The sequence below is a fragment of the Acartia tonsa genome, chromosome 12 (genome assembly GCF_053477335.1).
Source record: "Acartia tonsa isolate MP-2025a chromosome 12, ASM5347733v1, whole genome shotgun sequence".
NCBI classification, from domain to species: domain Eukaryota; kingdom Metazoa; phylum Arthropoda; class Copepoda; order Calanoida; family Acartiidae; genus Acartia; species Acartia tonsa.
In genome coordinates, this window is record NC_137271.1 from 8,392,126 (window position 1) to 8,410,778 (window position 18,653).

At 32.9% G+C, this 18,653-nt stretch overlaps 1 protein-coding gene across 5 annotated transcripts in view; it reads left to right on the plus strand.

Annotated features, from left to right (window-relative positions):
• Positions 1-1,900: 1,900 nt before the first annotated feature.
• LOC145334306 (uncharacterized) overlaps positions 1,901-18,653 on the plus strand; it is a 240,959-nt gene continuing 224,206 nt past the window's right edge. For all 5 annotated transcript variants that reach the window (XR_013884802.1, XM_080179711.1, XM_080179712.1 and 2 more), the window contains exons 1-18: positions 1,901-1,992; positions 3,449-3,502; positions 3,857-3,942; positions 5,239-5,340; positions 5,465-5,522; positions 5,923-5,989; positions 6,355-6,397; positions 6,585-6,674; positions 7,085-7,158; positions 7,746-7,808; positions 8,054-8,153; positions 9,147-9,202; positions 11,404-11,517; positions 15,198-15,265; positions 15,334-15,784; positions 16,610-16,724; positions 17,133-17,222; positions 17,633-17,735. Coding sequence is in view for 4 of the 5 variants with exons in the window: in XM_080179711.1 (XP_080035837.1) it covers positions 1,926-1,992; positions 3,449-3,502; positions 3,857-3,942; positions 5,239-5,340; positions 5,465-5,522; positions 5,923-5,989; positions 6,355-6,397; positions 6,585-6,674; positions 7,085-7,158; positions 7,746-7,808; positions 8,054-8,153; positions 9,147-9,202; positions 11,404-11,517; positions 15,198-15,265; positions 15,334-15,784; positions 16,610-16,724; positions 17,133-17,222; positions 17,633-17,735 (1,801 nt within the window). In the remaining variant the exon portion in view is untranslated. The remainder of the gene's footprint in view (positions 1,993-3,448; positions 3,503-3,856; positions 3,943-5,238; positions 5,341-5,464; positions 5,523-5,922; positions 5,990-6,354; positions 6,398-6,584; positions 6,675-7,084; positions 7,159-7,745; positions 7,809-8,053; positions 8,154-9,146; positions 9,203-11,403; positions 11,518-15,197; positions 15,266-15,333; positions 15,785-16,609; positions 16,725-17,132; positions 17,223-17,632; positions 17,736-18,653) is intronic.

The window sequence follows — 18,653 nt, forward strand, 5'->3', positions numbered from 1 at the left end:
TTTTTTTATATAACTTTATTGCTTAGTCACTGTAATATTGTGAAATTTTTTATATCTATATCGAAAGATAAGTTTAAAGTTGGAAAAATCTACCTACTGTAAAAAAAATTTTTTTAGTTAATTCCTATTCATGGAACTATCCCTTCTTCTTTTTTTTAGGTATTTAGTCGAATGGCTTTGTTTCTTGTTTTTCTAGATATATTTTAAAAGATATCATTCAATATAAAACTTTTCAAGATTAACAAGGTTTTTTTTCTGTTATTAACTATCTAATATTCCTGTGTATCACTTTTCTAATCTTTTATTATCCTTCCCCCCCCCCTAATAGTAAATGACCCCCTCCCCCAACTAAATCCATCACCCCTCAACCTTTTGCAGTTTGTCAAATGCACTGCAATCACGCATAAAATGGGATGTTTATTTCCAAAATACCTATCAATAATTATCCTTTTTTTTTGTTAAAGTAGCTTAAAACCTACGGATTTTCCTGAAATTTTTTTCCTTTAGTCGAACCGTTTCATTTATCTCCAAAAACAACGGATTTTTAACCACTTGACATTTTTGAAAAAATAGAGGGGGGAGGGGTTGAATAACTGTATGTCCTCACCTCGTGGACACTTTGCCGACTTTCAATTAAGACTTTAAATATCAGCCAATAGCGTCGGATATATTAACACAGCATATTGTTGCTACAAAAGAGCAGAAAGAAATTTGCTAGCAGACGAAAAAGGTCCCCAAACACTGGATCCAGGTAGATATCTGGATTATACATCTATACATTTATTGTTGAAAATAAAGAAGAGCAAGATTTGAAATAAGCCTCAAGACACTAATATTCTTACTATTGAAAGCAACCAAAACTCTAAATATATCTTATTGCACCTGTTTTTTATCCCATGGCATTGCCTCCCTTTACCGTTAATGATTTTGGTAAAGTCGGGTTTTTTTTCGCTGGTTCAAAATAAAAAGGTTAAGCTGAGAATCTGCCTTTCCATTTCTCTCTGAAATGCACGTCAAGAAAATTAGTAACCTTAATATTTTGGTTGGTTACTGAAGCAGTTAAATTATTTTGTTTTATGCCAAACTCTGAGCCATCCTTCGTTAATAAACTTTTTATAAGGATTCCTGTAACAGTTGGGTAGAAGGCTTAGAAAATCTACTATAATTAGATACCCGTTTTTATCTTTAAATATAATTTAGATTTTTATAATATTCTTATATGTACAAATTCCTCTTAATTTGAGTTTTTGTATATTGATTCTAAGGTAAATTAGGCACAATTGTAAAGGAAAGAATATATTTTATTAAGTCTTAAAAATGTAAGTATCTTAATATTTACCTGGTCTTGTACAGATTTACACAGCATTTATGTCCATCCAAACTTCTGACACTCAGTATTTGGTAATGTCCTTTTGTTTGACAGTCTGTGTTGTTAAGCTTCCCTTTTATGGATGTTTTATCCTTGTTGATTGTTGTGACAGAATAAGTTTTAGAAAACACTTACTTTCTATCTGTAATTTCAAAATAAGACAGGGAACTAAAGGGAAAAGACAATAGCCCATGACAATTGATGTAAATCCCCAATGATGGTGCAATAAATTAACTCTTATGTAGATTTGATTAAAAGTTGAAACGTTTGGACTCTGTACTCAATGAACTTTAAAACTTTGAGGACAAGTGTTTTAAACTGCTAAGAATAATCTGTAATTTATTAGATTAAAGCCAGTTTTCTTTGATCCAGGGCTGGGAATCGGTTCTAATCCTGCCGATATTAATCGGTTTTGAAGTCATACTAAAAAAGAGAGTTTCTATCAAAATTATTACGGAAGAAAGCTTGATTTTTGCAAAAAATCCTTATCTTTGCAAGCAACGGTTAATATTTTTTTCACATTACAGATAGACAAAATTTGCCTCCCGAAATAAAAATGGATTCTGGCGGGGGAAAGGAAAATGTTCCTTTACGGAGGAAAAAACAGGATCCAAGAAAAACAGGTGATTGTGTGTGTGTGTAAGTGTGTTAAGTAGCTGCCCTGCATCCATCCATCTTTGACTGTCTATTAAAGTAAAAAAAATAGAGGGGGAAGGGGTTATAAACTGGATGTCTCCACCACGTGGAGCCTGTGTCGAATTTCAATTGGGTCTTTGAATATCAGCCAATAGTGCCGGAAATATTAAGACAGCCAAGTTGATACTAAAGAGCAGAAAGCAATTTTCTAGCAGACGAAATGGGTCCCCAACATTGGATCCAGGTAGTTGTCTGTCTAATTACGTCCATGACTATCAGGAAAGACATTAATTTTTAAAGCTACTTTAAAAAATGAAAGCATCTTCAAGGAAAGTAGCCTCGATGGAATGCACCACGAGGCCTTAAGAAATGCATTTGAACTTAATTTAGTAAATCATATTTTTTGCTGGTTAATGGGTTAAACTATTTTTATATGGCATATATTTGAAAGAATTTCAATTTTGAAAATATCAAGACCTAAAAATCGTCTTTTTGTGATTTATGCACTTTAAAAAGACGATTTTCAAGTCTTGATATTTTAAAAACTACGTGGTAGAAAATTTAAATTCTTTCAAATATATGCCATATAAATGTAGCTTAACCAATTAACCAGGAAAAAATATGCGGTTCACTACATTAAGTACAAATGCATTTCGTGAAACTACCCCTTTTATCTTAAACTTTATATTAATCGTAATAAAAAAATTTCAAGCTTTCGGGACCTTGTAAATTTTTTATCATGTCCAACGTTTATAATATTTTACTGGTTCTATTTTCTACCTACGTATTTCAAAATATAGAGTAGCTATGATTCACAGAAATAGTAAAAGGGAATAAGATGAATTATTATGTTTTCAGTGCTGTGATTTATAATAGAATTCATACCTTTACATACATTATTGTGAATTTCTAAAATAAATCCATAATAGTTATTTATCGCATTGTATTACAGACAACTTCCCGAGGGTAGTAAAACGATAAATTATAAGTAAAATTACGGGTTTGTTGGCCCTTAGGGACGGAAGGCCTGGACTAAAAAACTTGTAGGTATTAATAATATGATTTTTTATTTTACTATTTGTAAAAAAAATGTCGCATAGATAGTCAACTCAATAAGTTAATTTAAATTCTTGACAATAGTGAATTTATCATATTTTATAGCACTTTGACTAAAGCGTAATGTTTGATAACATCCACTCCCTTTAAATATCTGAATTTATAACATTTTACCTAATTTTAGCAGATATGCATTGCATTATTACCTTTAACATCAAATAATTCAAGTCCAAAGTTGTTTAATTAAAATATGTTTTTTTACTGTTCGAAGATGATTTTACTTGATGGATTTGAACCATTTTACAGCTATCATACTAACTACTAACATTCATCAGAAGTTTATGTCTAATCTATTAATATAAATGACTCTTTTTGTTTGTTTATTAGTGCCTGTTCAACGTCGGAGCTTACAGATAACAGCAAGACGACAAGCAGATAAAGGTAAGAAAACCAAGGAGGGAGGAGACATTGTGCTGTTTATTACACTACTTCTCAAAGTTTTATGATAACATTTACTTATTCATGGCTTAACAACTTTGGTGAATTTCATTTTGATTGGTTTGTTCATTTTGTTGTGTGTCTAAACGTTTCAACCACTAATTTTAATCTATAGAAGGGGTAATTTTGTGCATCATCGTTGGGGACATACATCAATTTATCGGCCATTGTCTTATTCTTTTAGATCCATTATAAAGCAACTCTTAAAATTAACTATTTCTTCTTATCATATTACACAAAACATAATACCTAGTCATCACAACAACAACAACATTAAACATTGAATTTCAATTTCAGGAGTGGATTTGAACAGAACTATGACTCTAAGCTGTTCACCTGATATAGTAGCCTCTTGTTCCACCAGTAATGATCCTCTGACACAGGTATGTTCTCCTGATATAGTGGCATCTTGTTCCACTAGTAATTATCCTCTGACACAGGTATGTTCTGCTATAGTGGCCTCTTGTTCCACCAGTAATGATCTTCTGACACAGGTATGTACTCCTGCTATAGTGGCCTCTTGTTCCACCAGTAATACTCCTCTGACACAGGTATGTACTCCTGCTATAGTAGCCTTTTGGTCCACCAGTAATGATCTTCTGACACAGGTATGCACTCCTGCTATAGTGGCATCTTGTTCCACCAGTAGGGATCTTCTGACACAGGTATGCACTCCTGCTATAGTGGCCTCTTGTTCCACCAGTAGGGATCTTCTGACACAGGTATATACTCCTGCTATAGTGGCCTCTTGTTCCACCAGTAGGGATCTTCTGACACAGGTATGTACTCCTGCTATAATGGCCTCTTGTTCCACCAGTAATACTCTTGTGACACAGGTATGTACTCCTGCTATAGTGGCCTCTTGTTCCACCAGTAATACTCCTATGACACAGGTATGCACTCCTGCTATAGTGGCCTCTTGTTCCACCAGTAGGGATCTTCTGACACAGGTATATACTCCTGCTATAGTGTCCTCTTGTTCCACCAGTAGGGATCTTCTGACACAGGTATGTACTCCTGCTATAGTGGCCTCTTGTTACACCAGTAATACTCCTGTGACACAGGTATGTACTCCTGCTATAGTGGCCTCTTGTTCCATAAGTAATACTCCTATGACACAGGTATGTACTTCTGCCAGTAATTATCTTTATGATAGGTAAAAAAACATGAATTGATTCTAGAAACACCCTGTTTATTAAAACTTTGAATTTGTTCTGCTTTTGATGTTCATTTGTTTATTAGAAGATAAAAGTGAGGCTTTAATTGTTTATGATAATAAATGAAGTGAAAACAAACAATCAGATGAAAGCATGGTATTATCTAAAATGAGAACAATGGCACTCAGCTAAAATATTCCTTTTGTAGGGAAAAACTTTCTTTAATTCAAAATATTTGTATTTCTTAAACTTTTTAAAGAAAGTGCAATGAAATATGGATGCCTAACTGATTTTGTGCTACAATTTCTACACAATCTGGTCTACTTTGTCTGTCCCTCTTCATCTAATTTAATCTGATGTAGAGTTTTCCTGTATATGATTTACCAAAATGTTTTATGTTTTGAATTTCCTATTTTGTGTTCGCATATCTTGGTTGTTTTCCTTTGATTTTCAAAATTTATTGTGATTTAGTAATATCCTAATTGTATATTTTATGAAAACTAGGTAGATATCTTAATTTAGGCTGAGGGTAATGGTTCATCAGAAAACAATTCTACTGACAGCAAAAGATCATCTGCTTCTCTGGATGACAGCTTTGGAATTCTTACCCCGGGTCAAATGAAGGTACACACTTTCAATTTAGCAAAAAGTTAAAATATTCAGAGCTCTGATAGGAATTTCATTTTTATCATTTATCTAATCATTTTAAATTCTTAATTTGCATAAAAAATAAAATTGTTTATTTTAGGATTTTTCATTGAATTCAATGACTCAAAGTGCCACCTCAAATTGTTCCATGGTCAAAGGTACATTCTATGATTATGATCTAATGAAGAAGATAAATCAAGAAAGAGGATATATTATAATGGGTTATTTTCATTCATCAAAAATGAAAATAACTTGTAGTAAGAAGACAAAACCAACTAAAATCTGAAATTCTGGTAGAATATTAGATAGGACTATGTACTAATGTAGCCATGATGTTTGTGTTTGTCTTTTTCTATAAAAAAAACCTTTATAAATTCTTCTTTTCATAAATCTTGACATATGTATAAGCATGTCTTTATATATCACGGTAGAGTTTATTATACATGGCAAATCTTCCATGAGGAATATGCCACTAAAAAAAATATATTTCCTGGATTTTTTTTGTTTTACATTTTAAAATGATTTAATACAAACATGATCATAGATTGACTTTAAAAGATATATCCTGGGACGACTTGAATACCCACACAGTTACAAATATTGATGAACAAATCAGTCCTATTAGGTTGATTATCCTCCTTAAATAGTTTTTTAAATTATGCATTATGCCCTGTCCATGAATGAGTTGCCCCTAAATCCGAAAAGTAAATAAAACCTTCGTGGGAATATCCCTTTCTTGTTAATCCTTATATTAAAGTAACAGGATCTCTGTTTGTGTGTACCAAAGGATCTTTCTCACTGCTGAACTTGTATGGTTCTTCTCTACAATTTAGCTTTCTTTAGGTCCTAGGAAGGTTTATAACTAATTTGGGGAATGTAAACCAAATTTTTAGAGGGGATTTTTTCTTTTTCTTTATAAAACAAAAATAAAAAAGTGGCCTCTTGCGGGCGTAGTCGCTAGTCTTTTAAAAGGAGGATAATGTTATATAGACCTCTGGACACCCATGAAACAATGAAAGCTGCAAATACTGAGGCAGGATTTTTTATTTAGCACAAAAATGGGTTAACCCAATCGGTTCAGTAGGTATGGTGATCTAAAGCTTTAATCAAAAAAACCTTATTTCTTGTTATAATAAGATAAAACTATGATTTATAATAGTTGGTCATTACTTTTTAGCATTCAAATATTAAATCTTAAAAAATTCTCTTAAACCAAAAAGACAACAAACCTGAATAATACCTTTACCATGCCTTCTCCTTCATCAACATCCAGAAATGAATTGGATCAGACCTTCAGCATTTCTGATAAGGTTCCCGGATAATGGATAAACTATAATAGATAAATAACATTGAAGACATGGTACTATGTTCTTAACGTTTGAGGCCAAGGCATTCAAACTTACACATTTTGACGGCCAAAGCGGGCTCAGCCATTAACCTAAAAAAAACACTAAAGTATTCTGTAAGGGATAAGACAATGATTATACACAAAATTACCCCTTTCTGTATATTGAAATTAGTGGTTGAATTGTTTGAACAGTCAACTTTAGGAATCAACCAATCAAAATTCACTTAAGTCCCCAAAAATATTAAGCCTATGAAAATTCGTTATTCTAAAACTTTGGGGACTAGTTTAAAAAACAGCCCATTGTCCCCTCTCTCCGAACCTTGAAAAAGATACATTCCCAATATTATTGACCATCCATTATTCCTGTGTCAGACGCAGCCAGTGAAATCTCGGTTGAATGAAACCTTTGATTCGAGTCCTAGTGTTCACAAACATCAACCCAATCACAGGAAATGTCACTAAATCATAAATAAAAGATAAAATAGGCTAAAACCTTTCCCTGCCTGAATCTCAAAATGAAATTGCTTTAAACCTTCCTGGGACCCATTTGAGGCTTATCTAAAAAAGATATTTCAATCACTTCAGTATTTGAAAATTTAAGCTTTAGATTATAGTTATTATCTATATCTATATGTATTTAAGTTAAATATCCAATAATAGCAGTTGCCAGTGGTATTAGGTTTTACTTTCTATTTCTTGCAAAATTGCTAGGTTTACTGCTGAATGTTGCTTTTTATTTTGTAATTTACATATATAATAATGGGAAACTGGTGTTAAAATAATCTGCTTTTTTTATGGGGAGGAGTCAGAAGAGAAATAAAGATAGCACCATTAACCTCAAGGAAGAAAAATCTCTAAAACAGTTAAGTTCAATTTCATTCAGAGCCTCTTAATTTATCTGACCTCCAAATTTTGTTTTGGTTTATATCGCTTGTTGGTTAAACCTTTCTTAATTTTGTTTTTACACTAACTAAAATTCTTTAATAAGCTTAGGCACTACTTTGATATAATATTTTAATGACTTTCTGGTTTGCAGTGCCTTTAAAATGAACACCTCAACAATAAACAAAGATAGCATTGAGTTAGAATTTCTTACAGGAATCCATTTTTATTCATTTATCTTAAGTGAAAGAACAATCATTTATGTTTTTTAAACTAGGAAAATTTTGTACATAATTAAGCGGCAATAAAAGCTATAAGAAAAAAATAATTATAAGACTTACTGAACTAACAGCAAAACTTAAAGAGTTATTAAAAATAAATTTCAAAATCGTATTTCGGGCTGACTGACTTACAAAATTAATTATAGTGTAGCTTCTCTACTAATAAAATGGATTTGATAGGAAATACAGAAAACTTATCCACAATAAATCCTAAAAACCAATCCTCTGTTAATCCGCGAATGTCAGAAAGTTATTGTGAAAATTCTAGTTCTATTCAGGCAGATGGATAACATTTTTTATAAAGAATAGAAGTCAGGGATAATGCATAGAAAAAGGGGTAATATCCTGTTTGAAAATTTGAGTAATTCCCCCTCCCCCCCCCCCCCCCCCCTGCAGAACTATAAACCCTGGCCGCAACGCTCGGCTCCTTAGCCTATAACCTAACCTAACTTAAAGTAGTTGTTCTCAGTCGGGGGGGGGGGGGGGGGGTACTCAAATTATCCCCTTTATTGTTGGTCGATCAATTACCTATCATTTATTTCATACGAGCTGGGCTGATGTCCATAACACCCTAACGTTAGTTCCAACAACACAGAATAACTAAGGGGAGCCAAATTTCAGCACCATTTCTGTCCAAACAGCCGAGATTCGAACTTCCCAACGACGAGCTGATGCGCTACTTGTTGAGCCATGGGCGTGGGTTTAGATAATGAACGATAAAATAAAAATTTTGCCTTAAAGAATTAATATTTAAGTAATACCAATGAAACAGAAAAAAATTGATTAAAGTTGTTAATGTTTTTTTATATATAAGAAAAGGAAATACTTGAGTAACTAGGGGAATGTGTCTCTTGAGATGATAGTTCACGCTAAAATAGATATTGATACAAAGTAGGACGATTGTCTCTTTGTCTGTCCCTCAGAAGCTTAAGATCTCAGCAACTGCTGAATCAGTTGGGCTCTACACTTTAAGGACTTTAAGCGATTGGACATGCTATTTTTCTATTGGACATGCTATATTAAGCTATTTTCTTTGGGGTGGGGCACATTCACCCTCAAAAAGTAGAAATAACCCCCCCCCCCCCCCAAAAAAAAATGAATCATTTGGACACTCAACCTAAGGAACCGACCAATCAAAATTCGGTGAAAGTACCCAAAGTTGTTAAGCCAATGATTAAGAAACGTTATTATAAAACTTTCGGCACTAGTGTAATAAACAGCCCCTCCCCGTCCTCCCTGATATTTTTTTTAATGTTATCCATGAATTTAAGAATCGTTCCTTTACAATAACCAAGAAGGAGCCCCAATACAAGATGAGAAATAACCCAGGAACCTTAATGAAAACATATTTTAAACAAGGATGACTACCTTTCTCGTTAGCAAAGCTATTACATAAGCCAATTGCGTCGTCCAGATATTTTCAAAGCTAAAGTAAATTCAACATTCCATTCCCTCTTTCGTATTTATGTTGATATCGCTTACTTTACTTGGATGTTACACAAGAATGTACTCTGAACAAGGATGACAACATCCATAAAAGCGAAGCACTGAAACGGTAGGACAAACGGTCATTAACACTTGTATAGTATCTGAACTGAAAAATCAGAACATAAATGTAGAATCAAAATTGTAGGTAATTTTGTTGAAAAACTGTTTAAAAACAGGATAATGTTTATGGACATACTTACATTTTTGGACTTGATTATAGAGTTGCTTCGCTTAAAATATTGTTCTTTGTTGTCTCAGGAATCAATATACCAAAAATCAGATCAAACGGATAATTAAAACACTTGAAAATTTGTTGTTAAAAAAGTAGAAAAATCAACATGTTTAAAATGGACGTACGGACATTCTAGTAATGATTATAGAGTTGCTACGCTTTCTAAATCGTACCCAACTTCTACAGGAATCATCATGCAAAGTTTGAAATCGATAGGACAATTCTAACATGCCTAAATTAACGAATAAAGGTTATCTATCTCGGACGGACGTACGGACGGACGGACGGACGTACGGACGGACCGACCCTAATCATAGAAAAGCTTCGCTTTTGAAAATGTGTTACTCTTAATATTGATATAACAAGGATGACAACATCCATAAAAGCGAAGCTCTGAAACGATATGACAAACGAACATTAACTTTTGTTGAGTGTCAGAACTGAATATACAAAATATGAAAATAAAAGGTTTGACAAAATTATACGTAAATTTGTTGCAAAACTTCTTAAATACAGAATTCTGTTTAAGGACATACTGACATTCTTAATACTTGATTATAGAGATGCTTCGCTCATAATATTGTACCTTATTGTAATAGGAATCAGTAATCAAAAAATCAGATCGATCGGATGATTTTATCACATAAAAAATTGTTATTAAAAAAGTACAAAAATCAACATGTTTAAAATGGACGTACGGACATTCTGATAACGATTATAGAGTTGCTACGCTTTTTAAGTCGTACCTAACTACTACAGGAATCACCATGCAAAGTTTGAAATCGATAGGACAATTTTAACATGCCTAAATTAACGAATAAAAGCTAACTATCTCGGACGGACGTACGGACGGACGTACGGACGGACGGACGGACGGACGGACGGACGTACGGACGGACGTACGGACGGACGTACGGACGGACGTACGGACGGACGTACGGACGGACCGACCCTAATTATAGAAAAGCTTCGCTTTTAAAAATGAAAAAAGCACTCCTTTACCCATTCTCCCCTATTCTCCTACTTGATGAACAAAGGGAGGAGTAGGTTACGCTAAAAATCCGTAAAGGTGTGAGTTTTAAGGCTTAACAAGGATGACAACATCCATAAAAGCGAAGCACTGAAACGGTAGGACAAACGGACATTAACACTTGTATAGTATCTGAACTGAAAAATCGGAACATAAATGTATAAATGTCGAATCAAAATTGTAGGTAAATTTGTTGAAAAACTGCTTAAAAACAGGATAATGTTTATGGACATACTTACATTTTTGAACTTGATTATAGAGTTGCTTCGCTTGTAATATAGTTCTTTGTTGTCCCAGGAATCAATATACCAAAAATCAGATCAAACGGATAATTAAAACACTTGAAAATTTGTTGTTAAAAAGTAGAAAAATCAACATGTTTAAAATGGACGTACGGACATTCTGGAAATGATTATAGAGTTGCTACGCTTTCTAAATCGTACCCAACTACTACAGGAATCATCATGCAAAGTTTGAAATCGATAGGACAATTCTAACATGCCTAAATTAACGAATAAAAGCTATCTATCTCGGACGGACGTACGGACGGACGTACGGAAGGACGGACGGACGGACGGACCGACCCTAATTATAGAAAAGTAGAACAGTAATATTCACTAAATATGTGTATTTCCTATGGAAAAGAACTAAAGACATTTTTTTTTAAAAGTTAACTTAATTTTTTATCGTTCTAATTTTTATTTTATATCACCATTGTCACATTTCCTTTTAATAAATCATGGATAATCATCATCCTTGTTAAAATATGATTTTCCCAAGGTGAAGGCATTAATGAAATCGGGGAAAGATGGAAAAGGAAACGGGAAAGATTTTCCCTGGACACAGAGAAACTTAAACAACTTGAGGAGGGTCAAGACTCGGAAATTAAAAGGTAAATTCCTAATGACGATGTATTTTTCTTTGAATGTGTGTGAATTCTCCAAAAAAAATACAATAAAGGTTTGACATAATTTTCAGATAAAATTAATGTTGGCCCAGGAAAAGTTTTAGGGAAGTCCTGGGTGAGACACCTCCCGATTAAAAAAGTTCCTCCCCCCCCCCCCCAATAAAATTAATATGACAAAAATATAGAGAAAAAGGGAAGTCTTCCACAACCTCCTCTTGAGGACGAGGTCGCTTGTGTCTATTATTGTAATATTACTCCAGGCTAAAAGACCTGAGACGGATTCTTAAAAAATGAGTATTGAAAATTACATGGTAGCAGTACCACTAAAAAACTTTGAAAAATGAATATTACGTTATTGAATATTATAGTATTATTAAAGGTGGAAAGTAGTTGACTAAAGATAATTTCTTTCCACAATATGTTGTGGTAATGGAGGTTTTATAATAGAGAATTAGTTTCATTTTTTTCTTTATTTTATGCTCCAATGTCCTTTTAAATTTTTTAATAGGGAGATATGGCTAGGACAACTATTAATGAATTGATATTCATTTCAAACAGAAAAAGTTAATTTTCCTTTCATCAAAAAAATGGGAAATTACATTTCGATTAAAACACCGAAGATATGATGAAAAATATGAAAATAGCCCAAAACCTGCTATAAAGTAGTCCGACCGCCGTGGATGTTTTTAGTTAATTCTGCTCCATAATAATGGGAATGTTGACAATAAGTTTCAGACTTCTATCTTGTAGAGAAGCCGAGAAAATGATGTTTCCTCCACTGCGTTTCTTACGGACAGACTTTTGGAATCATAGTGTATAGTAGTAATATTAGTAAAAGTCATTATGTTTATGAGCAATAATTAAAGGACATGTTGGTAGTCCAAAGTCTGTTTAAAACGAATTATGAACACTGTAAACTTTTTTGGTTAATCATCCATAGTTTATATCTCTTGTTGAGTGGCCATGGTGTATTTAATATTCATATTCTGCAGATATTAAACATGTTCCCATACACCAGTTAATCAGGTTAAGATAGCTATTTCAACAGTGGAATTTCTATTGTAAAATTATTGTTAGGGCTGTTAAAGAACCTTTTCTGTGAATATGTAGAGAATATTATAAAAGAAAAAATATAAACAGACGATTACCTAACTTTTTAGTTTTCCAAGTGTAAATCATGTAGTGCATGCTTAAGTTTTGCCTGGTTATTAGTCAATGCATTTCAATTTCCTAGCAGAAGGTACAATTATTAAAATCACAAATGATATCTAATATCAAAAACCTTTTCTTAGTAACATAGTAATTTATCGTCCTAGGAGTCACGATCGATTTTTAACAAAGAATGTTTCTAATGTGTTTAATTATACCTACTTAAAATCTAAAACAACACGATAATAAATTAATAATAATCTTTTCTTTTTAATTTATGTTATATGAATCCTTACATAAATGTAACAGGATCTCTATGAGAGTGTACTGAAGGGTCTATCTCACCGCTGAACCGATATGGTTTTCCTTTACAATGTAGTTTCTCATAGGTTCTGGGAAGGTTTATAACTAATTCTGGGCAGGGGCGTAACCGCTAGTTCCGTACAAAGGACTATTAAACAATAACTCTTGTATTAAGAAATTTATTGTACATATAGAAAGAACGCTTTTGAACATTAAAACCAAACATTATGTATACTTTTCTACATACTGCACTAACTCAGTTTTAAAAAACAAGGACAATAGTCAATACAGTTTACAGTACTGAATATGAAATTTAATAATGGATATATAATAAGTGGATATAACAATACTACTTTACATTCAGCGATAGAAATTAAATCAAATGTAAATTGATAATTTTTAGGTATTTATCACTTGTAAAGTATGGGTAAAACTTTATGTTATAAGAAGTATCCTTCCAAAACACTAAAATAAATTTGAAAAATACTATTTTTTTTAGAATGATTAGATGTTTCCAGGCATGCCAAAAATCCTCTTTTTGGGTAGGGGGTGGGGGGGGGGGGCACGGGGTACTCTTAAGATATCCATAAAAATTATACCGTATAGCTCAAAATTTGGTTCAACAAGAAAATTTTCTCTTTCAATTTGTCACTTTTAATGTTTGTAAAGAAAAGTTTGTTCTGATGAGGGTAAAAAAATTAGATAAAACTTTTATTCAAAAAAAATGCATATTTCTTTGCATATTTATGTTTAGGAAAAATGTAGATATAAAGTGCGTTTGAATTTTATAAACTTATCAAACTGAAACTTTAAAATAGTATAAAACTATTACCTTGGAAGCTTGGTATCATATTAACTTTATATTACAACTTTTTAACTGATTAAACTTACATTTCTTAGGTATAGTAGATGGTTTAAGTCTACAAATAACTTCTCACTAAAAGTTTTAAAATAGGAATACACTTTTCTTGTTAGTGTTAGTTTTTTGTTCATCAGGCTGATTAAAGTAGGACACCGGCCTTGGGCATACAAGTTTTGAGTTAAAATTGAATAATCTCAAAAGGATTATAGGAATCTGATGTCAGAATGTAAAGTCACATCAAAAACTTTTCTTTTCTTCAACTCCCTATAGCTATAACAGGACCAGAAAAATTTTAAATCCAATCTACCCTAGTCATTAGTCATGTCCTAAAATAAGTTAATTAGAGGACACATAAACACACTTCACTTTACATTTATGTTGTTTTGAAGTTGAGTTTGTGAATATGAAATTACATGTTTGGCTGGGTACAACTACACATCATACTTTATCATAGTGGTGATGCTAAGTGCATGGTGTTATAGGAGAGTAAACAATTTTCCATTTTTTGCAATCTAAGTATAAGGACAGTTTTCAATAACAAGTTCAGATACCAAAGTTTTAAATCCCATCTTTATTTAAATAGGGTCACAGGGGTAATTTTTGCATACTTAAAGGAATTACTTTCCTACCTACCTCTAAAATTATTTATTATATATATGTATATGGGTTATACATTTATAACTAATGCTCCTTGACTATAGGTAATAACTGTAAAAAAAAACTTTACAGCACTTGTTTTAACATTAGATAAATAGTTCAGTGACGTAATGACAAAAGATGGATTATTTCTTATTCACAAGGATGACAATATCCATTATTAAAGAAACTCATAAATAACACCCGTTTTCCTGTCTCAAATTTGCTTAGTCTATTAGGTACTACATTTTCACGTGCAGTGTGTTTGTGAGTTATGTTAATTATTGCAATTCATAATATTCAAATATATTGACTAACAAACACACATGTATGTAAAATAAATACACATAAACACACACATACACCCATACATACATCATACTTATGCAAAACACTGTTGGAACTGCAGCATAATTTTGTTGCAACATTGGAAGATACTAATATTTGTTTTTGAAATAAAAAAATTATTCCTAACTAACTATATTTTACTTGTATTTTAAAAATATGAATATGGTAAAACATCTAGATGAAAAATATGATTTGGCTATTAAGGATACTGCAGATAACCAACTCTTTTAATGCACAATCTTTGTCTTTGAGATACCATGAAAATACTATTAGTAGCAGTAGAAATAACCAAATCAAATGTTTAGAATGTTTTACTTTTCAAACAATAAACAGAAGCTTTTACAATAGTAAATTTTATCTTTTTTAGGAAGTTAAATTCTACATTTCACATAAACTCATCACTAGAGTCACCTCCAAGACAAAATCAGCTTCCAGGTATTTAAAAATACACAATTAATTATTAACTAAATATGTGATATCTAATTTATTTTTTGTATATTTAGAGTCTAGCAGAGAAACTTCTTGTTTGAAATTGGATCCCTTATCATCAATATATCCTCGGGACCACTCATCACCAAGAACAGCCAAGAGTAATCTCCATAATAGCTCATTGCCAGTAACAGCCATCACTCACACGTATGGCCAGTCATCTTTTAAATCATTACCTGGCCATCACCATGATAAGTCTTTACCTGGAACAGCAACAGGTCATCACTACGACCAACATGTACCTGGAGAAGCTCTTGAGCAGTCATCACCAAGAACAGCTTTAAGTCATCTTCGTGATAGTTCCTTACCTGGAACAGCCTTAAGTCATCCACTTGACCATTCATCACCGAGAACAGCCTTAAAATACTCTCGCATTTATAAGGGAGGATCTCTAGACTTGAGCTCCTCATTGACTTCAAGATCTTGCTATGGATTAGGCAAGAGTCAAACTGAAGGCTACAGGAGGTAATTTAATTTTAAATCTATCCTTTAACTATCCTAAACTATCCTTTATCCTTGGAGGGTGACTATTTTGGGGATTTTATTCTGTTTTTTAACTCTGAAATAAAAAATTGGGTTATTGAATTCAACCCCCCACCCCTCAAGTGCTCATAGTGTAGCCGCTATTTTTTTTTTTTTAAACAAATGAGATACATTTGTGCCATTACCTACACTAAAGTCATTTTTAAAAATTATGACTAGGGATGGGAATCCATCAAATTTTTGGGCCGGATTCGGATTCCGGATTCTGAAGGAATCCGTCAAAAAAAGTGAAGGATTCTTGCGGATTCCGGATTCTTATTTTTGGCGGATTCCGGATTCGGATTCCGGATTCTAGTAGTATTTTAAAAGGCCGTCCGTCACAGAGGGATAGTTTTTTTCGTTAATTTATCAATATGTTACTTGGTTGAAGCCTTGATTTGTTTAAAGTGTTGACTTCCAGCATAACGAAAACATTTACATCACATTAGTAAATTTAAAAATTTAAGTGCTACGTATGTCCTAAAAATGTGCTTGGTATTTTCTAACCTATTTAAATTAAATTTAGCCTACCAATTTAGAATCCGCTATAAAAAACGGATTCCGGATTCCAAAATTGACCGAAAATTGGACGGATTCCGGATTCTGATTCCGGATCCGGATTCCCATCACTAATTATGACTCAAGGTACAGATATTTTTTTGATAAGTTTTGTCATTTATAATGTTTTACAAAGAACTAGCATTTGAATATTATAAACAAACCAAAAACAATCTTATGCCCTACAAAAAAATATTTTTTTTTGTACAGGTTATCAAAGCGGTATTCAGAGGTACCCTCTACAAAATCTTTATACATAAAGCCTGAACGCCTGCAAGATAACATGATTCCTACTTACTCTTCAACTTTGATAAGACAGAGAGAGGTATTTTTATAACAAAAAGTATCCAGAATCTGTAACAACGGGTGATTGGGATGTTCCCCTACCCCAAGAATATAGCTTAAAATCACTGAAGTCTGGGGTGCGGAGCCGTTTGCTTTTTGGTGCGGCTCTGGGTCCACGGAGCTGCCTCAGAAAATATCGGTTTCAGGTCCGGATTTGTCTCCGGCTTCAGCCTAAAAATTAAGAAGAACCCAACAAACAAAAAATTTCAAAGTCTAATTTTGACTTTGAAAGGTTTTTTCTTAGTTCAATATTTGAGAAAAATGGACTTGAAAAACTTAAAAGGGGCGCACACGACAAAACAGTTACCAAATTATAATTAATATAAAATCTCTTTTTTTTAGCTAACCCGGATCCGGAGCCGTTATTTAACGGAAGTTTCTATTCTAGGATTCTACTGAAAATATCCGACAACATTTTCCCGCCGTTTCTGATGAAAACTCGCAGACGCAGCCATCTTTGATTGAACTTGCTGACAAGGCAGGGAATTATGAATATGTCAAAAATTAGACACTAAATTGATATTTCCCAATTCTTGTGAGATAAATTCTGTTTTTGGTAGCTTGTAAATAATATTGTAGGGATAGGGGAGAGGGGCTTTTTATTACACTAGTCCCCAAAGTTATATAATAACGTTTTCTTATTCGTTTGCTTAACAACTTTGGTGAATTTATTAAATTTTGATTGGTTTAATCATTAAGTTGAGTATTTAAACGTTTTAACCATTAATTTTAATCTACAGAAGGGGTAATTTTGTGTATCATTATTAATTAGGTACATAAATTTATCGGCCATTGTCTTATCCCTTTAGATCCCTGGTTATTTTGATTTATTGTCATCTTTTTTGGAATTTTAGAACTAATGACTTATCCCTTTATCTTAATGACAAGGAGCGGTTAGCAGCTAAAAGCGGCAGCAGCTGTGTCCCAACTTTTGACGATATTGATCAAGAGTTGAGGATTAGAACTGAACAGCTGCTGAAAAGCAGTTCAGGTAACAAACATAACTTACAATCGGTTTATTCCAGATATTAAAGTAAAAGACTAGAGGGGGCAGTCGTTAAATAACTGTATGTCCACACTCCACGCCATGGAGACCCTGTTTCGACTTTCAATTTGGTCTTTGAATACCAGTCAATAGCCTCGAGCTAACACAGCCCTGCTGCTTCAAAAGAGCAGAAAGCAACCACTGGAACTGGGTTATACATCTATACTTACACATTTATTGTCCAGATCTTTTGACTATACCCTTAGAAATTGATGTCTAATATTTGTCTTCTGTAGAGGGTATTTTTTATAATTCCCACAGATCCTAATCAATGAACTCCTAATTCCTGTTCTATACCAATTTAAAAACCCTCGGATGAATAATATTAAAACTATTTAAGAATAGCTACACAACTTAAAACCTTTTTTAAGATAGGAGAAAGAAAAGAGGCTCTAACTCTAGTCTAGACATCCTTAAACCTTTGCATTTTAGATAGGAGAAAGAAAAGGGGCTCTAACTCTAGTCAAAACACTTTTAAACCTTTGTATTTCAGATAGGAGAAAGAAAAAGTGACTCTAACTCTAGTCTAGACACTCTGATACCTTTGTAAAGTGTGTTACCTTTTTTTATGTTTTATTATTATTTGGCCACAACTTGGTAAAAAACGCTCGCAAATCAGACCTTTTTCGACTAAAGATACTCAAATTGTTCCTTTACAAGCCCAATCAATCAGTTTTAAGATATCTTTATATTTCAAGAAAAATTGATGAAAATACTAAAAAACAGCAAATTTGGGTGTTACCTTTTATATGCACAGATACCATAAAATCAACAGAAAAAATACTTATGGTTTATGGTTTATGGTTAAATAACTCCAAGAAGTCCAAATAGGACCATAAGAGGAGGTTGTTGATTCACTATATC